This window comes from Linepithema humile, chromosome 4, assembly GCF_040581485.1.
Source record: "Linepithema humile isolate Giens D197 chromosome 4, Lhum_UNIL_v1.0, whole genome shotgun sequence".
Taxonomy (NCBI): Eukaryota; Metazoa; Arthropoda; class Insecta; order Hymenoptera; family Formicidae; genus Linepithema; species Linepithema humile.
The window spans coordinates 4,300,204-4,326,758 of record NC_090131.1 but is presented as its reverse complement, the minus strand read 5'-3'; the positions used below and the strand labels follow the sequence as shown (position 1 = coordinate 4,326,758).

At 34.8% G+C, this 26,555-nt stretch overlaps 3 protein-coding genes and 1 non-coding gene across 9 annotated transcripts in view; 2 read left to right on the top strand and 2 right to left on the bottom strand.

The window, feature by feature from the left end:
* The window catches only part of LOC136999396 (glutamate receptor ionotropic, kainate 2-like), a 157,724-nt gene extending 155,053 nt beyond the window's left edge, over positions 1 to 2,671 (bottom strand). For all 6 annotated transcript variants that reach the window (XM_067353353.1, XM_067353356.1, XM_067353358.1 and 3 more), the window contains exon 1: positions 2,426 to 2,671. The gene's annotated coding sequence lies outside the window, so the exon portion shown is untranslated. The remainder of the gene's footprint in view (positions 1 to 2,425) is intronic.
* A 4,824-nt stretch (positions 2,672 to 7,495) lies between these two features.
* Positions 7,496 to 11,822, top strand: LOC105670097 (uncharacterized). Its single transcript, XR_010889792.1, has 2 exons — positions 7,496 to 11,533; positions 11,790 to 11,822. It is a non-coding gene; the product is annotated as an uncharacterized protein (transcript).
* A 79-nt stretch (positions 11,823 to 11,901) lies between these two features.
* LOC136999277 (elastin-like) lies at positions 11,902 to 19,126 on the top strand. The gene is made up of 5 exons (XM_067352886.1): positions 11,902 to 11,969; positions 12,095 to 12,446; positions 16,725 to 16,838; positions 18,669 to 18,792; positions 18,963 to 19,126. The coding sequence occupies exons 1-5, from the start codon at positions 11,902 to 11,904 to the stop codon at positions 19,124 to 19,126; spliced, it is 822 nt and encodes a 273-aa protein (XP_067208987.1).
* Positions 19,127 to 21,618: 2,492 nt separating this feature from the next.
* LOC105670098 (uncharacterized) lies at positions 21,619 to 22,800 on the bottom strand. The gene is made up of 2 exons (XM_012363427.2): positions 22,386 to 22,800; positions 21,619 to 21,937 (listed from the first exon to the last, which is right to left on the bottom strand). The coding sequence occupies exons 1-2, from the start codon at positions 22,780 to 22,782 to the stop codon at positions 21,801 to 21,803; spliced, it is 534 nt and encodes a 177-aa protein (XP_012218850.2). The 5' UTR covers positions 22,783 to 22,800; the 3' UTR covers positions 21,619 to 21,800.
* Positions 22,801 to 26,555: the final 3,755 nt, after the last annotated feature.

Sequence of the window (26,555 nt, the reverse complement as noted above, 5' to 3'; positions counted from 1 at the left end):
AAGATGACGCGATAAAATATGTATAACCCGCACATAATTGTAACCGACAATGTAAACACACGCACATCAGAGCGAGCAATGCGAAACGATACTATCTTGACGATCGCGCAGAGGTCGTCAGGCAGGAATGTACATATACACAACTGCCGCGTATCGTGTGTTTTGATTCTGAGAAGTCAAGTTTTTACATCTAATGAGAAAAACATCACGAGTATAGTGAATAAGGATCGACAAAACGGCACTGAACACAAATATCCACGGTGAATACTATGTTCCGGCAATCGCGCGCTATTTTAATCGACACTCCCGACGAAAATTAATACTCATTGTTTACTTCTAACGGGCAAAATACGCGATTCATCGCGGAGCGTTTACGTGTGTTCCAACCGACGCGACATAATAACATGGCGGTCGGGTAGGGGCGCGTGAAGCGTTGATTTCGAGAATCGAAGTCGATATATCGATGTTACATGTACCGTACTTCCCACCGCAAATGTTTGCAATTAACGCTGTTCCTATATTGCGTTGGTTCGAAACGTAGTACAATATCTTAGCTAATGAGTACAATTATCTATTCATTGATTAAATCTACATGCACAATTACAACTATATATATGAGCGATAATAAACATATGTTGCAGATTTGATGCAATTTACTATTAAATTTGCATGCATTTTCTTTGGCTTCGACAATTCACGTATGAAGAGCCGAGAAACTAAAATTATTATTATTATTACCTCGAATATGACCATAATTGTTATTTATTTCGCGATAGAAAAGTGAGAATTATATGCTCAATACTGCGCTGATAATATCGATATGAATTATGTATGCAAATGAAATAATATATGGCCTCATTCAATAATATAGTAAAATTTCATTAAAAACTACCTTATCTGAATACCTTATCTGGTTTGCATATTATTATTTTTATAATGATATTAAAATTATTTCGGAAGAATTCTGATTTATTGAAATCTACACATGAATGTATTGCTAAAAATAATTTAACGTGTGCAATTTAATGTATGAATGTGAAATTAAACCAATAAAAAATCGTTTGATTCGATATGAATTATTCTCTATTCTGAATGATATCTACATATCATACATTTAGCTGTAATTTGAATTTCCTTTCATGATGTAATAATGCAACAAGGCAATTAACTTGCAAGATAATGCGTTATACTTCATTTCTCTTGCATATAATCAAAGACAAGAGATTCGTGTGCCTCAGAAATCCATAACCAAATCATTGGAATCAATTGACTGTTAATAATTCAAATAATACATCGATTATAACATCGAAATATAACAGTAATATAAGCAAAACGTAAAATTCTCAATATAATATAAATAAACATAAATTTCCGGTATATTTTCGTGTATTTATTTATATGTATGTATGTATGTATTTACAATATCATTAATAATCACATAAAATTATTTCTATAATTGCATAAAATGATAATGATATGATTAAAGTGTTTTCGTTAACACAATTTAATAATAATTAAAAAAGTTTAATTAATCAAAAGAGTTTTCATGATATATCTTTGTGTTAGTTACAGATTATATGAAAAAAACAAAAGAAGAAAGTTATTAAAAGACTCGATAGGCTGACAAATCACGCGGTAGACAGTGAACTCCAAACTAGGAGAACAATTCGCCTCGGTTCGAAAAGCAGCTATCGATTTCGTCAACGAACCGAGCACGACCGCATCGCGACACAAAGCTTGTTCGCCAAATTGAAATAAAGGAACGATGACGCGCGCGTATATCGTTTTCACCGTCTAAAGCATCCGAAAATGTCACAGAAAAACGATAAAAAATAATGTATTCTTGCGACGATTCCAAGGGATCTTATTCTGCAGTTCTAACCTCAAAAATAATCGTCGATAGATTTTCTCGTCATTACATTTCTACAAAATATTGTTTATAAATTACAATATTTCAGAGAATTGGCATAAAGCTGACAACTATTATATCTTATACAAGATTTATTTCAGACTTCTATTTCAAATTTTGTTCAATAAAAAGTATCCGAAGATTAATTAAAGAAAACATAACCAACTTCAAAGCATCAATGATTTTTCAATTAGAAGTGATCGACGATTAAAAATTCCTATTCAATTTTATTGTAAAAATGAATCTATTCATTGATCTACTTAATACTCAATTTTTTCTCTTCCCAATCATAATTTAACTTTCAAAGTTGATCTTAGAGCACGTAATCGGATGCAAATAACTTTCAAGTTAAACATAGAACTTATTAATTGATATCAAGATTGTGTAAACTGAAAATGCCAGTTAATTCGCATATCTTGTATTTTTACTCTTTACTGAAAGAGTTTGCAAAGTTTGAAGCATTGAAAAGTGCACAATATCTAGATTTAGCAAATTAATAAAGCATTATTTACTCACCGTTCGTCGTAATTTTCGGAACTGTCGCACGCGTCAGGCAATCTGCTGTTGGATTTTCGGTCGTACGTGAACATTCGAGAGCGGTGATTCTCAAAAAAATCGGCGAGTGAAACATGCGTCGTCCTTAAGACGCACATAAACATAACCTTTATGGAGGTCGAATCGTTATCATCGCGGAAACATAAACACACACACCCTATCGTAACAGCGGCCGGCGCGCGACTGCCGCCGTGCCGCCTGTCTGTCGGTCGTCGACTCGGGATGGAGTCGAAGACACCCGAACGCGCTGCGATGTGCGCGGTAGCCACGTGCTTGCCAGCTGATCACGCTTGCGCTAACCCACGTGCTCGCTTGGAAAAGCCATGTGAGAACGATTTGTCGTACGTTTTGTCATCCTTTTAGAGTCAATAATATTTAAAATTTTAGAAGAAGAGGACATCACAATGTGTATGATGAGTTAATAAAGAATAATATTGTTTTTGTAGCAAAAATAAATTACTGAAATACATATTAAAAATAATCCTATTTCAAATTAATGTTTCTTATTAACGCAATACTGTTTTGGGTGTTAAATACCTTAGTATTTTCATTATTTAATTAATTTTTTCTTTATCTTACTTTTTTTTAATCTAACATAAGTACTTTTTAATTAACTACTATTGTATGTTACAACTGATGTCACGCAGGTAAATTAAATTATACTCTTATATAATTTCTAGATAAGGCGTAATATTTTAAATAAAAAAATAAATTTTTTTTAATGATAGAGTAAGTTATATTAATATTTTTAAAACTACAAATCACAATTAATTGTTATTATCTAGATCTAAAATTAGTATCTAGATCAGAATTGCGTGATATAATATATGTAATATAAAATTAATAAATACTAATTTTTATCTTAAGAGTCTTTAATAAAATGCGTAATAAATTTTTACACGCAATTAATATAATTCTTAAAAGTAATAACATATAACTTCATTCACATGTTATTGCAAAATAATAAAGAGAAAATGATTTATTTTGACGCATTATGTCCTTGTTTCAAGGAAGTGGACGTAAAGATGTGCTGTACTGTAAAAAAAAATAAAGACTCACAAGCTATGTTAAGTTCTACTACCTGTTTTACTAGCTTTTTTATGCTTCTCATGCACAGCCGTAAACTTAAAGGACTTTTATAGCAATTTTGCTGGCGACGAATAGGGCGTCTCTCACACCACTTCGTAAACTTCTTCTCATTACAAATTTCACGTTTCCACGTGCACTTTATTTCTTTCGCATGCAAATAACGATGTCGAAAAGTTAAATACTAACGATAACAATTTTTATCAATACAATTAATGATAAAATGCTCAATCACAAGTTCTTCATTACAAAACATATTTAAAGAAAATACACATGTAAAAATATTTACATTTAAAAAATTAACAGAAATACAATAATAAAAAAACTCTGATTAGTTTGATTCATAAATTTTTTGCAATTATATTCTGCTCAAAATATTTTAGAGAGCTTCGCTGGTTAATTGAATTAAAACGAATAAAACAATCTTTGCAATCAAGAGACTTTTAAGAAAAATAAGGTGCACAACGTTGTAGGTAATTGCTAATTATAATTATTTATTAAGAAACTGCTTCTCGCCGTAGCGTTTGTATATAGAATCAAATTATGTTCATTTCTTAAATTTCTTTTAATCAATGTATTTGTTTTACTCATTTAATCAAATTCTGTACAAGAGAAAAATGCGCAATCCTCAAAAGAATCCTTTAAAAGAATATGTTGAATAAGGATTATATACATGTTGCAATGTTGTTTGTTCTATTAGTTTCAATGTAAAAAAAAAGAAAATATATATATATATATATATATATATATATATATATATATCTAGTATACAAATATTTAAATAGTATAGCAACAGGTTTCACGATTGTATTGGAGCACACGTTAGTCGAGACACAAACCTCATGATGGATTGAAATCGAGTTTCCAAGTGGCTTGGCTGGAGTGCAGTCGAACATGGAGTTGCGTACGCATCCGGGCGATGGCGGTACACTTGATGTAGCTAACACCACATCTTTTCGATGTTTTAAACATTACATAGCACATATTTACCTTGAAAAATATATAAGAAAATAATAAGTTGAAAACTGTCCTTAAGAACACTGTCCTCGATCATTACTATGATTTTTAAAACCTATCTATAAAGTGGTTTAATAGATACAAAACTTATTGATACTTTAAAAAATAAAAAATTGCAAACATCTGTGAAGGAATCCATCAAAGAATCTATCAAAAGTAATCGTGTAATGTGTCAACTAAATTTTTTTAAAACTTCTATTTTATTCAATGGCTAGTTTGATTAAAAACCTTATCCATTAAAATATGAATGATATTTTTTTTTTTGCAGCTTCGACAGTGCAATTTCGTTAGCCAGTATCTGAAATAAAACACGTATAACACACCAAACCAAATAATTGATCTCGCTTGAATGAATCTGCGGTTGTACTGCGGCGACAAACAGAAAAGTCCTCTCGATTTTTGTGCAACTTCTGCGAGCGATCCGGCCGGCGGTGTACCATTTTCTCCGGAGAATCCATTTCCGACCGACGCGGCGTTCCTAACTCGTTCGTCATCGATTTCGCGCCGATCGAGGCCGGCGGAGGGTGAACTTTCAGCCGCACAAATTAAAACCATTACTAATGGCACCGAGCCCCAGGCAGAGAAAACCCGCCCTTATCCCGGAGAAATAATTCGTCGGTGCACTCGCATCGACAGCGCCGGAGAATTGCACTTCCTCTCTGGACGCCACACATGGAGAACTTGAGTGCGGTCAAACGCACCGACAGTGAAAAACGCCCGTAACCCGCCAGACATGCGGAGAACAGTGCGGAATTTATTATCGTAAGACATGACAGTCGTCTCTCGACCTCTCCTTACATGTGTATAATCGTAAACATCCTAAGAATTTTACATTATTGTTGTACATCTGTCGCAGAATATAGAACGTGAAAAATAGAGAATGCCAATACGTGCAATATTTCATTTTATACATAATTCAAACAAATTCAGAGAATAATTAATTTTAAGATATAAGCTGCCCGCCTCTTTCTACTTTCTGCATTTTTAAGTAACCGAATCTTCTATATATTCGATATTTTCTACTTTCAAGATACTTAACGCAAGTTTCTAAATTTTACCATCCACAAACTTTTACATTTACAAATTTGCAAATCTTGTATTGTTGAACTTTTCTATTCAGACGACTTTGCCATTGACGTAACATAAAGCACATCTATACTTTATCGAGAAGCTATCATACTACGTAAGAGCTCCAATTTAGTTTCAAAAAGTTTAAAATATAGTTCACTGCATCTTATAAAAAATGATATTTTATTAAACTCAATCCTACATTTAAGTTTTCTCGAGAGGGATGAATAAAGAGGGTTGACTGAAAAATGAATTCCACGATTTAATTTTTAGGACACTTTTCGCGTCGAAAAGAATGGGTGTGATTCGATTTCACGAAGGGAAAAACCGCGAGAGATTGTCGAACAGAAACGTCCTTTGGAATGTCGTGCGATCCCACTGAGTTTTCGCGTAAGAAGACTTTTGGATGGTATCCAGGAGCTATAGATTTATAGTCGTGAAACATAATGGTGCCATTGTATACGGGCGAACAGTCACGATGCCATTATTGCGTATAATTTCGAGATTAATAATTTAAGTTACTGTAAATAATTAATTATTGCGAAATGAGAGAAATTTTATGCTACGTCTAATGGAACTGTGGTTACAGGAATTACACTCGTATTTGCACAGTATAAACTATGCAAAAATCGTAAAATATTTAAATAACTCACAATTTGTAGTCAGAAGAAAAATTTTTGAACAGATATATTGATGTATGCTTAATAAAAAATTTCTAAAACATGCGTTATTTTATATTCGCGATATTTAAACATTTATTTATAAAATCTGTTTGAAGATTGTTATTTCCGTGAATTTGTATTGTTGCACTTTAGATCATAAATACGATGTCGCATTAATAATTCTAATTGCCATTAGCAGTGGTGTTAATCTCGGTGGTTTGGTACCTTTCCATTAAATACCTGCCTCTTATCGCGGGTTGGGTACAAGGGTTACCTACAACAAAATCCCAGGAAAGGCTGTGAAATTTATCGGCGATTTCGCAATAGAGGCTACAACCTCGGTATTGTTTTGCTGTTATCTTTAAATTAGTTTAGATTACTGCCGCATTTTGAGCTTGGTATCCGAGCAAAGGCGGCCGTCTACGATTGCAGGTGATAATAATAATGGTGATTGTGTACAACAGCCCAAAATGATAAGTCGGTTAAATAGCGGTTAAATGCAGGTAATTAGCCTCGTTAATGACGAAAATAGGCGTGATGTAGCGTTTTATTTGCTGAATCACACGTATTCCCGTCGCATTTGCGCGCCCGCAATGACGATCGGCGCTTTATCGTTTCGAAATGAATAATGACGTAACGCTGGATAATAGAATGCCACGCTTTGCCACCTGTTTCCAAATGTATTTGAAGTATTTACTTGAAATTGTGTGATTGCCATGACAACAATACTGTCGTGTGTCTCGTTTTATATTTTATTTAATCAGCGATTCAATCGTTGGTATTTGCATTTATCTCGCTATAAAAATACTTTATTATAAAAGCAATTTGTATGAATTCACGCGAAATGTCGCAGTTTTCCTTCAACAGACCATAAATCGTCCGAAAAGCTGCACGTCACAAAGATCAAATTTAAAATTGATAACTGTTTGATAATGGCTTCGGATGACGTGATTTGTATGCGAGAAGCAGATTACGATGGAAGACGGGCGCGATCGTAACGAGAATAGATGGAAAACCAATGGGCGACCTTTTGAGATCGATAAGATAAAAGTAAAATGATCGCATTAAAATGCACTATCCTGCAATCTATATTTCGTAATATGTGAATTGTTCGACCAAGCAATGTGAAAAGATTATTATAATAATATGTAAGAGATATAAATTTCAAGATAAAATCTCCTATCCTTCATAAAATCGTAATTTGCGAGAACATGTTTATTTTGATCTTACCTAAACTTTGATATTATTTTTTAAAAATGCAAAATTTTATCTTTATAATATTGTTTTTACATAGACATTTACCATTTCCATCGTTGTAAATATTTTACAACATTTTCATATGCGCGAAATATATTCCGAAAAGATGACCGCAACTTTCATACAAATTGTATGAAGAAGCTATAACCTGGCGAGTTCCAGTATCACGACCATTAATCTTTGTCTAGCGCCCCTTCGCCATCAGATTAGGATCCTTCTTAGATTTTCCCAACATCTCTTGCAGTGGCGTAGCTGAAGTGCGAATGTTAAAGGAGTCTCTCGATGAGCCATTTTTCGTGAAGGTAACTAAATTTTATTCTACAATCACAGGCACCTAATATTACTGTTAAAATAAAGTCTTGATAAACATCTTCAACGATAATTGAATCATGAAAATTTGCTTAGACATCTAAATAAAATAAATTAAAGGAATAATTAATTTGCGATATATTTAAACTTGTAATAATACAGTCATTTGCTTTTCTATCTTTTAATCAAAATTTATAACTAGGATTAATTATTTCTGATAGTAATAAATTATTTTTATCAAAAATTATTTGATTATAGACATAAAAATGCAACACATCAATATAATTTAATCAATAAAATTGAAATTAGGTTTAATGATTGTTGTTATCTTAAAATTCTCAATATTAAATTATTTCGCAATGTAAAATTAAATTGATTGTACTTGCTGCATTGCTTTTCTTCTTTTCATTTTCCAGATCCGCGTCGACAGTGACGTGATTCTTTACATTATTGTTTGCGCGTTGTGAAACGATTCTTTTAGCGAGGTGTAAACGGATAAATCCGAATTCGAACGTTCGTCTGACGCTGTGTCTAAGTTATCGGGCTTATCAGCCTGCAGCCACAAAGTCGACGGCGTTATCTGGGATGCTGGTCGCTACAGGAATTCACGAACGCTTCGAACATTGCGATCCTCCTTCGTGACTGCGATATGTCGTTATCTCGCGAGAGAGTTTCGGTTTCTCGATCGAGAAAATATGCAATTCGTTGAATCATACATGTAAAGCCGTCTCTCGTGCACATGGTATCTGACATTTTGATTTTTAATAAGACTTCCTGAATTTTTAAGTGTCAATTTTTGTTGAAAAATATGATACATGTATATTTTAGAATTTTAAAGTAATACATTTCAAAAGGTATAATCAACGCGAATAAAATGGAACAATACATTTTTTATTAATTTATATATTATTTTGAGTGTAGAATAAATGTAGAAAACTAAAAACTGAAAATATAAAAATATATCTATGAATTATCGTTATTGTTTGTCATAATTTCTGGTGATATCGTATAATGAGGTATTATTTTCAAGCGCTTCATCTTGTGCATTGTTGGTGGTCGCAATGCTGAGTGCATTAGAGCAAAGTGCATCCAAGTCCGTTGCGTTATGCCATTACGAGGATTACCAGCGGGAAATGCCTCTCCTGTTTTTCTCTGCACCCGCGTAAAATTGTCTGGTTAATTGTATTTCATTGTTACCCCTGCACGAGCCGTTGCCTCTGTTGCGAGCGCGCATGTACCAAGAAAAATACGTCGATGGGTACTACGAATACGAGTAACTCGTTAGTTTGACATGCTTCCCTATTAATGAAATAAAAACATTACGAGTGCAACCCGATAGATGTGGATTTTTTTACAATTCGCGATATTTATTGATCAAGGTGTTTCAAATTTGCAAAAAAAAATAAATTTCATTCACTAAAATAAATCTCTGAAGTATTTTAAATATTTTCTTATCAGTTGTTTACAGCATAAAATTATAAAAATATTGCAATAACGTAAAACTTTTTCTATCTCTGCATAGTATTTATACATAACTAATAAACCTAGTGGCAAAGTTATGACATAAATTTGCAGTACAATGTACACTATAAAAAATCAAATAACAAAGATATTTTTTCGATTCCCAAATCGATTAAAAATGTTCCTTTACTTTTTTTCTTCAATTCGTACAGCTACAGATTTTATCGCGCAGGTAGTAAGTTCTTATTCACATATTATTATATATTATTATATTATCTACATATAGCATGTGTTTTATTTAATAATAATATTATCATATTTGTCATATATTATGTAATGAAAAATTGTATTGTTAATAATATCAATTAATATCTAATATTTTCATGCAAAAATATTACATTAAAAACACGTAAAAGTGATAAAACAACTTAACTGGAATTGATTTGGTTTTTTTAACTCAATTTTGCTGTGGAAACAAGCAAGCGCAGTATGTAAACTTGTAGAATCGAAAACAATAAAAACAGATGGAGGGATTAATCCCTTGAATCCAGATTAATGATTTCGCAGACAGCAGAAGTCATTTACATTGAGCTTGTTTCCGTTCGATTATCATTTTAACGTTTTGTGAATGTGTTTTCCGAGTTTTCCACTTCACTGCTTTTGTCTGCATCGTCGTCGCGATTGCGACACCGAGTTATCCGATAACGACGATGCAAACGTAATTTACGAATGGTCTAACTGATGGCATTCGTTGACATCTCGTACGTACATATATACAACGTCACGTAACGCCGTGCTCATTTATGTGAATTTCCATGCTTTAGCGTGTGACGACTGTGTAGCGCGTCTACCGCGCTTCACCGCGCACGTGTCGTCGCATCCTGCCATAATTTTCCATAATTTCCATTAGCAGTCTGACGGTCTCATAGTTACGTAATTAGATCCCGTACCTATATGTTGAAGGAATGGTTGATATATTATAGAGTAGTTGATTGGAAGAAATAGTTGCGCATAGTGCAAAATAAGCGTTGATAGCAAAAAGATTATAGTATTAAAAATACAGAGCGTTGAAAAAAATTACACGTACAAAATATGTTCACAAATTGCATTTAAATACTAAATGTCTTGATAATTAAGCATAACGCTTATAAATTTGTATGTAAAATGAATTATGCCATTTCTCTCTATAATTAACAATCTTTATTAAAATAATGTGGGAGAAGGGTACCTCATTATTGAGAATATAATTAGCTTTATGGTAATGCGAATTATGAAAGGCTGCGGTTGTGTGCTGCCAGAAGTGTGCGTGATATTTCTCATTATTTTCTATTTAAAGCTCGTTTTCATCAACGAGAAGAGGAAAATGTCCCTTTACGTGCAGTGAACTGTGCGTCGCTGTGCATACTCACAGCACCACAGATAATCAATTTTGTCCCAATTAAAATTTACAACAGTCGGGCGCCCCCGAATAGTTTACGCACCGCGAGGCCGACTGTGCTGTCAACATACCGAAATTCCCCGAGAATCTATCGTCCGCTTACTTTTCAAAATAGAAGAGTTATTCAGAAAGATTATTACATTTACGTTTTGTTATCTAATAGCTAGTCAACATGTCTTATCAAATAACTAAAATTTTTGTATTTTATATATGTGTCTATACATAACAATTATTAATGTATTAAAAGTATAATTACAAAAGATCTAAAACGTTTATTAAATTATTATTCTACTCGCGCACGTTTTACCTGTTTTGATTTTCATAAATTCTACCCGATTATTATATCTTGTTTAACGTGGACACGTTTCAAGGATAAGCTGAAACGTGAGATTGTCGCGCGCGAATTCGATTAGAATCAACGTTAATTTTTGCTTACGTTATCGCATTGGCGACCTGAATTTCAGCCGTGCGATGAATGCAAGAAACAATAAAACGAGACATATCATGTTTAAAGATATTTCAATACATGAGCTTTGGATGTTATTCAAAATGCTTTGATGATTTATGAATGATAAATGTTACTTATGCAAAAAAGAGCCCAGATATTGCATATAAAAAGGCATTTTTGAACGAGAAGAATCAGTCGTCTACAGCTAACAGTTCGAGTATTGTCACTTATTTTGCAGCTAAGTAAAACTTTACTTAAAGCTAATCATCATGGCTAAACGGCAAATCTTTTCTTTGGTGTTCCTGGCGCTCGTTTCCGCAAATGTACGTAACTACGACATATTTAATTCCAATATTCTAAGGTATAAAAAAAATTGATTGTAATTAAATTATACGTTACAATAAAATTTTCAATTCAATTTGCAAAAAATTATGTAACATCGAACTCCTCGTGTTTATTATATCAATTATTAAATGGAAAGAGAAAAATATTAATCAACAGCAACATAAGATGCAGAATATTTAAAATACTTTGGTTTAGTTGCACACACTAATAATATTTCGCATGATTATATTACAGGTGATACAAGGGCGTGTGTTCCGTTCCGGTCTATACCGACCCTATAACATCTACCCTCAAGTTGACGGTGATTTGGCATCAGCGGCTAGTGCAGCCTCGAGTGTAGTCGACAATGTTAATCCACTCCTTGGTGGCAACCCTGGTTGGAACAGATATTCTTACCCATATTACCCATCCATTGTAGGCCGTTTCATCGGTGGTGGAGTACTCCCGTCCTTGGGACTCGGGAATCCGGGACTTGTGAATCCGGGGCTTGTGAGTCCGGGGCTTGTGAATTCGGGACTTACGAATCTGGGGCTTGTGAGACCGGGGCTTGCGAATCTGGGACTTGTGAGTCCGGGGCTTGCGAATCTGGGACTTGCGAGTCCGGGGCTTGCGAATCTGGGGCTTGTGAATCCGGGACTTGCGAACGGCGGGGCCAACGATAACGCTGCTGCTGCTGCTAGTGCTGCTGCTTCTGCCACTGTGAATGGAGGAGCAGGAGGAGTTGGTCCTGGCAACGGTTATAACTCCTGGAATGGCTATAGACCAAGCTTTTTGAGACCAATTCTGAGTCGTTATTGGAACAATTATGGACTGGGAGGCGTTAACGGTGCTCCATCCAATGCTGATGCTGCTGCAGCTAGTTCCGCCGCAGCTGCGGGAATGCCACTATCCGTAAGCGTTTAACGCTTCTTTCTGAAATATTGAAGCTAGATTCAATATTTAGCTAAATTGAATATTGTATATCGATTAATGTGTATAAAATATATATGCCGCAAACGCAAACATGTAATGTTCTTAATATACTTATTGGTCAAATAAGTATAATTAAGTTCATTCAAATAAAAAAATATTGCAGCATTTTTTAAAATTATACGATAATTGCTTGCTGAAAAATAAAATAAAACATTATTTTCTTGTCAATACGTGTAAACATTCTTCATCCACTTTATTTGTTATTTTATATCGCTATAAAGATAAATAGATTGTATTAAAAATTAACTTGCAAAATAATTGGATATTTATTTAACTAAACTAATACATTTTATATTGTATATAATTTTAACTATATATATGCAAAATTACAAGAAAAATATGCAAAAATTAAGTCATATTTAAAGTCAACTAAAAATTAACATTTATATTTTAAACTTATAACAAAATACTGTTTTTATTTACTTATTTATTTAAATATACCTGATGGCTAAAAGCTCGTATTATTTTTCATAAAAGTATTGCATAAAAACAAATAGTTATTTACGTAATGCAATAAATTTAAAAATCATATTTTTGTTGTCGACCTACATTATTTTTCTCAACATCAGCGCATAGCGAAAATAAAATTCGACATTACAGCGAAGAAAATCGTAAATGCGCCTGTTAGAACGTTGTTTCTGCTTATAGCTGTCGGAAGAAGCTAGAACGTGAAAAGGATAAATAATCCTAGAATTGTGCTGCGTAAAAGCTCAAAGTGAAACAAGTAGCTTAAGTACATTTTCTCGGTAACAGTAGAATGCCGACAATTGAGTTTTTGGTGTAAAGATTACACTTCTCGCATATTATACTCACATGGTGCTTTCTACATTGCCAGTGCGTTAATTACACAATTTAATTAATTTTTACATGGATTACAAAACCATAAATATAATAAACTAGTCTAACGCTGTAGTAAATCTTTACTATTTTTTCATGCACACAGAATTGACTATGAAACAGATGTTGAGGCGTTATAAATTCTAACTAGTGAAAGTGCTACAACACAGCAATGTATATATAGAAACTGCGATGTAAATCTCACCGCAGTGACACAGCTGGAAAAGCAATTAACGGTCACCAATGTCAACAAGTTATATCGCTATCTCACCGTCCTTGCGCGACTTGCTCCTTCTTGATATCATAACTATTTGGTCCGAGTTGTCCACGTGAGAATTCTGAACTTTCACTATTTATTTCTTAATAGTTTTCTTATTTATTAAAAATAAAATTTGTTTGGCAAATTAGAGAAGAAGAAAAAAGTGAACAAGCCAATAAGATAGTTTAGACATTTCGACCGATTAAGTCGCCTTCATAATTCTTTGATCATCAGCAAGGAATTTCGTGAGATCAGATAAGCACTGATAGTTTGCAGCTACTGTTGCAACTTATTTAAACAGCAACGCTACATTGGCAGCGCAGCAATTACCACTGTTAATGTCAGACGCAAGTTTAGTTTGAGTAACTTCTATTGTTAGTACAGTCCTTACGATGCGATCAAATTAATAGTTGAAGAGCGTTACGGAACGCCTGGAATTTCTGTTTAACAGCGTCAAAATGGATAACAAATCTTTAATAACAATAACTTTCCCGGCATTATTTCCATACCGCATGTTTTTTAAAAATTAAATTCCTGTTTTATAATATTTTTCACACTACGGTCTGTCGCGATAAAAATCTTTCTATTTTTATTACGGGGTAATAATTTTTTTATGCAGTTACAGCTATTATTGCTTGTAAAGTACAGTTTAGATCATTCTTTCGGCATTGACGATCATGCATATGTACGTATGCGGCAGGAAAGCTGATTGATATGTAATGGTTGCGTCAATGCTGTTACGTACGATGTTCGCTGGGCCGACCGATGGTCCTGCCCACGGATACTCGAGTCGCAATCACAGCTGAAACATGTATCGTAGAAATTCAGCGTATGTTAGTATGTTGAACACTGTATGTACCTATCTACGGACATTTCACTTCTCGATGTTCCATCGAATGAATATTGCAGCACCGTATTGCCATAAAGTAGCGCGGTAAAAATAAGTGCTAACAACCGTAACAAATATGCATTTTCAGTATTTTATAAAAAAAAAGTTAATATAACAGCACACAACGTCTAATAAATTGTATTGGTCGCACAAAACTGGCGCTTTAAATTAAAAAGATTAAAATTTTAGAAAAAGTATCTGCTTTTTGGCGTTGCATTTTTATTTAAAAAAATAAGGTAAATTTAAGTAAATTAAAAGTAAGGTAAATTTAATGTTACAATATGAGTGATATTGATTGTCGATATCAATTAAACAGTAAAAAAATTACTGAGATTACGACGAATTCAGTAGGTAAATTCATTGCAAAATTAAAGAATTCCAAGGATTAAATATGTTAAAAGCCAACATCACTGAAACAATGATCGTTCGTGTAAAATCATGCGAGTAATTCAGACGTATTGCCGAATAGTAAGTAAATCATTGTATTCCCAATTGAATCGTATCATTTAGAGAGTATAATCGCATCGAGTCTGGCGTATCATTGTCGTCTACTATCACCACGCGTTCATTCTCATGCCCCGCATCAGCACGCCGAGTGATTTGAGAACAATATCAACGATGCATCCGTCCCAGCCAATGAGAACGGATACAGGGTTGCGCGTACGCGAATTTGCATAACTCGGTTCGTTGCGGACGTGCGGTGCATGGGTAGATCGACGGTTGGCGTTGTCTAGCGACTTCACGTAGCATCATCATGCGATTCTCTTTTCTGGAAGTAGGAAAAGCGATTTGTAACGGAAAATCGCAACACACTGAGCGATCGGAGAAGTTAATAAAATATAGGGGTACGTCAAAATTTCAAGTATAAAGTAATATCGGCATCTCATAAATTTTCGCAATCTTGCAAATCAAATGAAGAACTGAAATTTATGAAAAGAGAAATAATGATATTTTTATAATAATATATTATTTATTTACATTACGGTCAATGCGACCGACATCGACGACATTACTTAGAAACAGTTCTACGCCACTCGATTCATATTTCATGAGTGACACAAAAGTGCATTACGAACTAGTAGATTAAACTTTTCTCATCAAGCACGCGGCGTCGGATACTTCCGACATAACAAGCTCCCCTTCGACCACTCGGTTGATGAAGTACGATAAAGTTTGCTCGCTTACTGGCAACTTCATTGACTGTATTTCCACAGTGACTTTTTCAATCCTCTTTCGCGGATTTTGCGCAGACCCGCAGATTGCCAGCTGCAATCTCGCCGATTTTTTCTCATAAGCAATTCTCTTCGTTATTCTTTTATTTACAGATAACTTCTAATAATGAGAAAAACGATAGCGTTAAAATATGTTATTATGTCCATGATATTGAAGAACGGCGTAAGAAATATCTGAAGCTTTGTTTTATTCTTTAATTGCAATACGATTAATTAGAATGGAAATTCCTCACATTAACATTAAATCAATGTCTCTAAAAGATACGCTTGAAAATACGTCTGATAAATAACGCTGATTGTTTCACATATTAATCATGCAAGAATAGAATTAAATGCCATCGACGAGCGCAAACTAGATCTCCAAGGTAACATTTTCACCTTTCAACTGGTTTAGAAATGATCACGATCATTTTTACGCGTATTTCTCTGTTAGATAATTATCAAATACATTTTTAGATAAAAATAATAAGTGAGAGTAATAAACGCGATTTTTATATTACTGTTACATTAAATTCTGAATATGATGTAACTAGAGCAGCAATTTCATCTTTTCCGATTGCCGTTTTTATCTTATCATGCTGACCACGCTAGATGGAAAAATAATGATAATACATAGACATGCGTGGTCGTGTGTTTGCTCCGGATGGGTGACATTGGAGCAAACGTTGGGGTAGGAAGAGAGCAGTATAAAAGACATACAATCCAAGGGAATTCATCAGTTGATTCTTTTCAGCATCAAGAGAAGAATAGACAAAACAACAGCATCAGCATGAAATCTTTCGTCGGTAGCTCCTACAAAAATAGGTTTTTCCAATTTATATAAAAATTCTTTTTATATTTACATAAAAAAAAGCAAATGCATATCTACATTTTCTAGTACAAAAATTCTGTAATTTAAAATTTTATTATTTTAATATTTATTTTCATTATATTCAATTTAATAATCTATGGTTGTATAAGAGCTGTTCTCTTTTCTTCAGGTGATAACTCTCATTATGGTTGCAATGACTGTCGCTTATCCTGACAGAGAACCTCGTGGTGTTGTAGGAATACCTGCAGCTGCAGTGATAGGACCAAAAGCTATTTCAGCTGTGGTAGCTCCCGTTGGCGCCGCGGTTGTTGCTGCCCCAGTTCTCGATAAGCACATAAGTTGTACAGATTAATACGATGTTTCCGGCATCAGTAAATATATAATACATCCCAGATATATTCACATATCAAAGAAATTTTATATTATTGTTTCTTTTAAAATTTATTACTATCGCGTAACTTATAGATATCAAGTTCTTCAAAATATTGTGATAGAATTAAAATAGATTGCAATTAAAATAGATTGCAATTTTACTATTAAATATAAATAGTATACAGATGGTCATATATGATTCTTTTTCAAATGCCATGCAAATGTTATATTTCGTAAGCCCCAAACTCCTAGACGGTTTTTAACGTAATGTATTTTTCAACAGTCGTCGCTGGAACTGTAGGTACAGTGCTTGCTCCGAGAGTTCACGTTCCCGCTGTCATCTGTTAACTGCAAATCATAAAGTTACAACTATGAGAACATCATAGAAGATTGTGAAACATGAAAAGGAAAAGAATTTTTACTCACTTTGCTACGACCTTTAAGAATTGCCATTTATCTGTAATGTAATTTTCTATTTGAAACTATAACTGTACAAATGTCAGCAGAATAAATGTCTTTGTGCAACAGATGTCTTCTTCGCGACTTTTTCCTTATATGAAAGAACTAGTAAATAAATAAGTTAATAAATAAAATAAAATAAGTAAATATTAACTCAATAATATATACATTACACGAATTACGCAAAATGTAATATTAAATTTTTTTATTGTAACCAAATCGGTAACGTTCCTAGTAAAACGTATTTACAATATTGATATTATTTTTAAAGAATTAAAAACTTCCAACGTATAAAAATTAGAATCGCTGCAGCAATTTGTTTGACCACAGTCAATTTTTAACATCCTGTTATTCTGTCAAAATAGTGATATTTTCACACATTCTAGCTTGCGTTTCAAATTGTAAACTCTTTAAATATAAATATGTAATTGTGAAATAAGATATACAAAAAATTACGTCTGCCTAGTTAGCCCTCAACTTTGTACAAATTCAATAAAAAAATTATACATTATATTGAATAATATACTTTCATTATATTGAATAATATACTAAAAAGCCAAAATCAATAATTTGTTTTTATTAATTAAAAAAATTATATAATTATGCACTGACTATGCACTAAAAAAGCGCAAAATTTTTTCTTTCTAAATTTAGTGAGCGCATAATTAGTGCATGTCTCGAAAAACAGGTATTAAATATTAAACTTGGCCATCGGATGAAGAAGATTGTATCTTAAAAAATATATATCTTAAGATTTAGAATTTAGTCGTTAAAATAAAATAAAATTAAATTAAAATAACTAAAAAAACATATAATTATTATTAATAAAGTATCTCAATTTCTGCTATTACAATTAAATAATAATTATTATTATTGAGAATGATTGAAAAACAGCATAAAAGAAAAACAGAATATACCGTTTGACGTTGTATTGAATTTCATTACATTCTATTACACTTTATATTCCGTAATTATTATTGCAGATAATTATTACATAAATATTAAAATAAAAGGTAAATTATAAATATATATAAATAATAAATATTATAAATATTATTATAAGTCCAACATAATATGTGTTTTATCATTTATAATAAATTTTATGAAAATGCTGCAAAATGAGAAAATATTTTCCAGTTATTGTATATCGATTGGACAATAAATAATATTTGAGATAGTATACGTATAGTTTGAGATAGTAAAAACTCGGTTTTTATTGAGAGAGATCGCTGGGTCGTTTATATTTTTCGTGAATGTACCTTTTATCGCTTTATTTTATCAGGCAGATCTGATCACAACTCTATTAGCAGCTGCAATTGCCGGCACAATTATCGTTCCCGCAGGCCCAGCCACAACGTTCGAAGCTGCAACTCCTGGCACGACCACCGCTCCCGCAGGCCCAGCCAGTACGCTTGAAGCTGCAATATAATATTTTGATTATTAATTTTATTAACATTTATTTTTATTTTATTGTATATTTAAATCTGCAAAGTAATCATGTTCGTATTTGATTAAACTACCAAAGTTTCATATTTCAAATTATTTAAAAGTATCAAAAATATTTTACCTGCGGCAGGAACCAGGATCGCGGTAGAGTCCGCAGCGGGTCCAACTACAGTTGCAGGACTTGCAGATGGTCCGGCAACCGTTGCGGAACCCGCAGAGGGACCAACTATAGCTGCGGAAGCTGCAGATGGTCCAACGATGGCTACAGCATTCGAAGCAGGCTCAGCTACCTAAAACACGGGACTTGCAACCGGACCAACTATGGTTGCAGCACCCGAAGTAGGCCCAACGACGGCTACGGAGGGTGCAACTGCTGGTGCAACTACAGCGGCCGCAAGTGCAACAGGTCCTGCGACGGTGATGCCATGTGCTCCCATGATCACCGCGCTGTTATGTCCGATAGATCGGCGTTGATGTTCGGGAGCGGCCGAAGCGGCCACTACTATGGCGACGATAAAAATCTGTAAGAAAAAAAGATGTTAAATTGTGATTTATTTAACATATCTGCTGACATCGGTGAAAATTTTCAATGTTTTGTTACAAATTAATATAATCTTTAATTAAAACGATTGATAAATAGTAAACTCACCAGACACTTCATGATTCTCAATGGAAGAAATCAGGCTTTACTGATGCCTGATCCTCGCGAATCCCGATCTTATATAGTCGATCTGTGGTAATGAAAAATTAATGGTATAACTTTCAACCCTGTGGAAGAATGTGCGGGAGGAACCAGTCACGCAAAAACGAGTCTATGACGTATGAAAATCCGGATTCACCGTCGCTATCTCCATTATTATTCAGAACTGTCGCTTGAGAATACTTTAAATTGAATAGGAAAAAATTTAATAAAAACAATTAACTAAATACAATTAACAAAAAATGATCTTTTTTATCTAAATTATACTTATTGTAAAAAATCTAATTTTGTTTTAACGTTTAAATGCAAACATTTTAAATAACTGCGCCATATGTTTCAATATGAAAATAATCCCAATTTTTTATTTTTGTAATATAATTTATATCATAATATTTATACTTGGAAGAAACCGTATCATATTAAAAATTCAATTCTTTGAATTGTTTTATACTAAAGCAGACAATGTGGAGCTAGGAGCAAGTCAGCAGTGCTGAGATTTGTCTAGCGTTTCATACAGCTGTTGCTTGTAAGATCAATTTCGCAATTTATCCCAGCATGTGTTTCCATCTAATCTATATATATATATATATATATATATATATATATATATGTATAATGTGCTCTGTGTGCATACTAGCGACGTTAACACATTGTTCAGCTTCGCACGAGAAAATTACGACAACGTCCAGTCTACCAACAAGTGCTAGATGTAGCACTTATCGCAGCTGCTGCACCAATAGCGAATTTTATCAATACCACGTTGAAACCATAGCTTAATTTCATATATATATTATTTAAAAAATTATATATAATATAATTATTATATAATTCGCTAGAAATCTGCTAATACAAATGGTCTGGGATACGTTGTAAATTATTAAAGTCAGTTTAACAGTATAGAATTATAAATAATTTAAAGATTTAAAAATATTAAAAAACCAATATTATTTTTCACGGATATAAAAAATATTAGATGCATCTTATTTGTACATTTATATTAATTGTTGCAATCAACGTATTTTACATGTTTGATCGTACATATTTATTATTCTACCACCTAACAGCACTTACAAAAGTTCCATAATTTACACGGTCTGCTTTTATAAGAATTCATAGTACTTGTTGCACGATGCTTTTCTAAGCGTAGAGGAGCGCTCTTTTGAGATGGTAATGCGCGTGGACGATGCGGCCATAATTTGCGCAGTTTCCACAGTCGCGCGAGAAGCAGATGGAAATCGGAACGGGATGCTCCATTATAACACGGTGTCTTGCATTCGTGATCGTGATTGAAAACGGAGATTAAAGGACCGGTATGCGCAGAATGTCGCAATGCGAATGTGCATCGAGAAGCGAAGTGAAAAGCGCTTATTGCCTTTACATGGAGAATATGCGACTGATTGGTGTTGAGGCAATTTCCCACAATTATCGGAGAAGGTGGTCGCATAATGGAGATGTTGGTATCAATGGTAGCACAATAGACCGCGAAATGGAGACCGCTGATTAATTATACCGATCTTGATTAGTTTCCAAAGTGATATTATACGCGCCGAAACAATAAGCGGGCCTTGCCTATTTATTGAAAAAAGAAAAAAGCTATCATTCAAATTTTATTTACATATTTAATATTGCATAATGCGCTTTAAAAAAATATGACAACTAATTTTTAGCTCGCTTCTGATAACATTATCTATTGGCATTTTTTTAAATTAATTTTTATTATTCTTTTGCTTATGTTTTTTATTAATTCTTTGCAATTTTTTTAATTAGCGGAAAATAATTTAGAACGTCAAATCGGAAATCGATATTCTCTATTCACATTGATAAGATCTAAATATTTATAAAAAAGGGAATTAGAGTTTTTGCAACTTTAAATTAATTACTGAGTACAGTAAGAATATTATTTATACGCATTACCAACCGTGATTTATTTTATTTCTTATTTGTTGTTTTTTCACTACATTGATTGATTGATTGATTGATGAATGTTAAGAAACTTACTTATTTCAACTAAATTTTGACGTACAGTGAAAGTTTCTAATTACATAAACTAGAAATTAGAAGTGCGAAAAAAAAAACAAGCTAAAAATTTCGTTCCAGAAGTGCTATGCGTTTATTATTATATATAATATCATATGTACGGAACTTTGTTATGTACACAAAATACATAAAAATACGGTATGACGAAGATCATGATGCGGTGTCGTCGAGATGATGAGGTGCCGAGGAGATCAGTCGCGGAGGTCCTTAGTTCATGCCGGATAAAGGGAATTACCATCCACGAATGATACCGCCTAAACCAGCGTGACCAGCAGAAATGCTACCGGACGGTCCAGCGATTAAAGCTGGTGCTGCGATGGGTCCGGCGAGAGCAGCTGGACCAATAGCAGGACCAGCAACCACTGCTCCTAAAAAAGTACAATATATCGACACATTTATAAAATAGACACAGTAATAACTTTGGCCCACATTGCGTAATTAAAATAAAATATTTTTTAAAGACAAAGCTAAATGTAATATCCATATAAAATTGATGAAACCAAATGTACATTTAAAACACATTTTCAAAGAGAGAGTTTCGAGCTGTAAAGCTTTGCAAGCTTTTAAAATGTAATAAAATGTAGAATAAATTTTAAGATTAAAGAATTATTAATTCATTATATTAACTGAGATTAAAATTCAAATAGCAGTTCTATAAATTTAAATTTAATAAAATTGTCGTAATTTTAATTTTACAAATTGCCTTGATTAAAAACATTTTGACACAATAAGACTTTGTAATCAATTTTTTTGTTACAGTGTCAAAGTTTTTATTTGGCATTAGTTAATAACGATTTCTAGTTTATCGTAGCTTACCTAAAGCTGATGCCCAGCCCGGTGCCGCGTAGCCAAGAGCCGGCCCGATCAGGGCTCCATGTCCGGCGACGCTACCGGAAACGATCGACGGTCCGGCAACAGAACCAGTGACAACAGCACCGCCGTCGACGGCTCCGGATATGCGTGCAGGTCCAACCGCCGGTCCTGCCAGTACGGACGGTCCGTTAATAGGTCCAGCGAGGGCCGCAGGTCCTAGAATCGGACCGGCTAGGGCGGCACCGGCACCCAGACCCCAAGCGGATGGTGCCGCGGTCGCCACCGACAGAGTCGCTACGAGAAAAATCGCAATTAAGGGACACATGGTGAAGAGAAGGATTGTCGCTGGAACAACGTCAGGAGAATTTGTCTCGATGGCTAAGGTAGATGTGGCTGCCATCGACCGGCGTCCAACACGCTTTTATAGGGATACAGTGTCCCCGAATGAGCCCGGCGCTCGCAGCTGCTCCCGCCAACCCCAAGGGCGGGGCACAGGACACGCCAAACATTCTCCACGAGCTGCGGCGACGTATCATCGACTTATCAGCGTTAAGTCAGTCACCGCTGCTAGTGCTACTAGAGTGTACCCGACGTCTCACCCCGCCGCATATCGGGCCCGAGGGTCGCGCTGCTCCATTTCAACGCATCCGTCTATGGACTTGTAACATAGTACGTTGCATTTGTCGCCTCGGTCTGCTCGCGCAATCGATAGCAGCAACAACAATAGATCAGATTGATATCTTGATATAATATTTACTTTTGCTCGTATTGGAATGCGCAGTTGCAGATGTGATTGACGTTAAGGGTCAACTTGATCCGAAGCAAATAGTTATGTACTTTTATGATCAGAATTTTTATTCATCGACGAAATTTTATGACTTTTAAAGATTCTATTGCGTAGCACTTTTAATTCAGATTTACTTTCTTCCCGGACAACAAAAAATATTTCGCAAAAATTTATGTTACTCATTATTTCATTACATTCATTACATTCATTACATTCGTAACATCGCTGTAATATTTTCGTAATATTCTTGCTACCGTAATGCGTGAAGCATAAGATCATGGTCGTGAACATCCAGTCATGAACGACCTTGAGAATAAAGACGATTCATGTTTCCTATGTATATTCTTCCTGCTTTCTCTCAGCCCGTAAATGGTCTCTGTCGTCGCCAAGTGTCTGTCGCCATTAGAACGATTACATTGCGTTGCATTGTACATCCGTCTAGGCGAGGCACGGGTTGCATTGCCCACGCGTCATCCGTACTTTGCAGATTGTCGTCAGGAATGAGGGTCCTATTGTTGTCGGATAGTTGTTTGATATGTGTGTATGCGCGTGTATGCAGGCGCGCGCGCGCACGCGCGCGCAACGATATCACTAAATTCGCAACAAATCGCAGACACGGTGCCAGGAATCGTTTGCGGTGCCATTATCAGGCGTCGTGCACAGTCTCGAACGCGCCGAGGTGACTGTTGATTGAGCAGCGCGGAAACTTTTTCACCCTTTTTCACCGCTTTTTCCATCGTCATCCCGCCCATTGAATCAGACTTCAATAGAACTGCATCCGACACGTTTGAACGTATGAAAAACAACAAACGCTGTTATCAACTTGGACATTTCGTCACTTCCCCTCACTATCATTTCTTTGTACGCCCTGTATTCCGACGTAGATCAGCGATTCTCAAAGTTTCTCGGTTTCCGAAAAAGCGTTTCTACACCGGAAGCGCTTTCTACGACGGAATTTGGCGAAATGCCAACTGCGTATTTCCCGATTAAATTATGTGAACGTATTCATTCGTTCTATTTGTGCGAAATCTTCGTTATATCAAATTTAGGAAATTGTATCACCCTTGTAATTATATTCCAGCGTATCATTATTTATCTTGCATAGAATAATTTGTAAACTAATCATCGCCATAACTGATAGCCATCGCTATTAACGATGACATATAATTTCTTGTGATTTGCGATCGGCCGACTAGGTTTTGGCTACATATGTATGCTGATATCCTTTATACCAAGTTTACAATTACAAAGCTTGAAATGTGATATAAAGGGATTATTACAGCTGCTCACAAGTGTGCGCATCCTATGCATTAATCGATTACCATTTCGGCTAATAGCTGTGCCGAGCCGTCGGCTACAATGTTACACGCTTTCATCAAGTGATCGCTAGTATCGCTGTAAATTTCGCTTTGCACATCATCAATCACCACGCACTGTCAAGTGAACTCTGCTTCAAGTATTGTAGAGTGGTGTATCGTTCATTGCGAAGATTTTCAATGCGGAACTCGGATTGATCGATTGCGCGATCAAATTATTCGTCTGTCAAGCACAATAAAGTGTTCTATTCATCTTGTCGGATTGTCATTTTTCTTAAGAACATTTTTTCAAATTATACCGCAACAACATATATTTTTTATTATTTATTGTTTTAATGATATTAACAAAGTGATTTGATTATTATCAACTCCCCTTCATTAATTCAATTGCACAATTATCAAACGACTTGTCCATTGTAGCAATAAATATCTTGCTGTTTATTATGCTGATTTAGAGCTCCGTTTCAAAGATCTCTCCCTTCCATCTCTAGATTAACATAATCGCTGCATTAGATCGCCAATAAACGACGCGTAGTGATAAAATCGATTCTTTGAATCGTAGTGCACCCCTTGTCGCTTGGGCGCGGTTTGTGTCCAATTTGGTTCGAGGTTGCGTCGCAATCTCGTGTCTTTTCGTTCCGATTGATCGAGTTTTTTTTTTTTTCAACTCCGTCACGCGTGCCCAGAGCGCGGAGTGCGAAGTGATCGAGAGAGCCCCGCCCTGATCCCGCTGCAAATTCGCCGTCCCACGTAGCCGTCGTATCCCCGGCTATAAAAGCTCACTTAACATCAGCTTGAATCGCAATGTTCCTCCGAGATGGCCGATGAAAAGTCACTGCTTCGAATCGCAGCATCTTCCATCGTCGTCGATGGAAATGCTTCGCGCGGCCGCAAGATCTGAACGAGAGCGGAAACATATTTGATATCAAAAGATCGATGTCGATCCCTGGGTGCAGCGAAGCGGCGATGTTTCCACGCAGCTTCCGCTCGGAATCTTCCGCCAAGGAGATCTCCAAAATCACTCGGTGTGAAGTGTTTACGATTCAGGTGAGTTGTATTTACATAAACAGTACAAACTGCTGAACTAGTATAACATACAGTAGATATTCAATGTGCATATATATCTTTGAGATTTAGGGAGTCCCATATTTCCATAAAATCGCACTAGAAAGATATACGTTCACACTATTTCGCCTTTATAACGGCGAATCTGAGAGTTGCGTAATAAAATTCACATTTAAAAATCGATGGTAAAGAATGGCGGCCTTAAGATCTCTAATGTTTCTCATGTTTGAGTCATAAAGCGGTAACTACTTTATTCGGCAATTCATTTATTACTCAATTTCAAATAAGTTATTGGAATGCAATTATTTATTATCGATAAAAATACGTAATTATTTTATGCAGAAAGAAAAAGTTTAATTAAAATTAGTAGTTGTTATTATACTTTATTTTAAAAATTTAATTAGAATTTTATTTAATTTTATTAATATTTAACATAATTTCCTGTTCTAATTAATTAATTAATTTTACGATTAAATTTAAATATATGTACATATACATTACTTATAATAATTAACAAATCTAAATATTTAACTCAATATTCAATTCCGCGTTTCTCCAGAAATTAATATATTCTCTTTAATTCTCCGTAGGCATTCGAAAAGAAGTGCGCCGCTCGCGGATCTTACGGCCGTCGAAGGATTTATCGATCGACCTTGCGCGATCCACAACTACTCTACAGTCTGGCTCGACCTTAACAATCTTTTACACACCCTATTCATTTCATTATTATCGGCCACACCTCGCTTATTTTCGCGTAGTTGTTGTAACGCGGAAGGGGAAAGAGAGAGGGAGAGAAAGAGAGAGAGAGAGAGAGAGAGAGAGAGAAAGAGAGAGAGAGAGAGACAACTAGAGAATGAGTTTGCTAAGAGAAAACAATCCGGCTTTCTTGCTTTATGTTCTCTCCGGATCGATCTCTCCAGGAATGCCACCGGCTATCCGGTAGCCGACGACGATCGGTCTCGGTCGTAATTCTGACCCGCGACAAGACTCGTGATTTATGGCGGC

Coding starts and splice junctions, on each gene's coding strand:
- LOC136999277 (XM_067352886.1), top strand. CDS start 11,902: ATGTTAATCCACTCCTTGGTGGCAACCCTGGTTGGAACAGATATTCTT. Junction 16,839..18,668: donor CAAAAGCTATTTCAGCTGTG/GTAGCTCCCGTT, acceptor TTATTTTATCAG/GCAGATCTGATCACAACTCT. Junction 18,793..18,962: donor CGCTCCCGCAGGCCCAGCCA/GTACGCTTGAAG, acceptor TACCTGCGGCAG/GAACCAGGATCGCGGTAGAG.
- LOC105670098 (XM_012363427.2), bottom strand. CDS start 22,782: ATGGCAGCCACATCTACCTTAGCCATCGAGACAAATTCTCCTGACGTT. Junction 21,938..22,385: donor GGGCTGGGCATCAGCTTTAG/GTAAGCTACGAT, acceptor GTACTTTTTTAG/GAGCAGTGGTTGCTGGTCCT.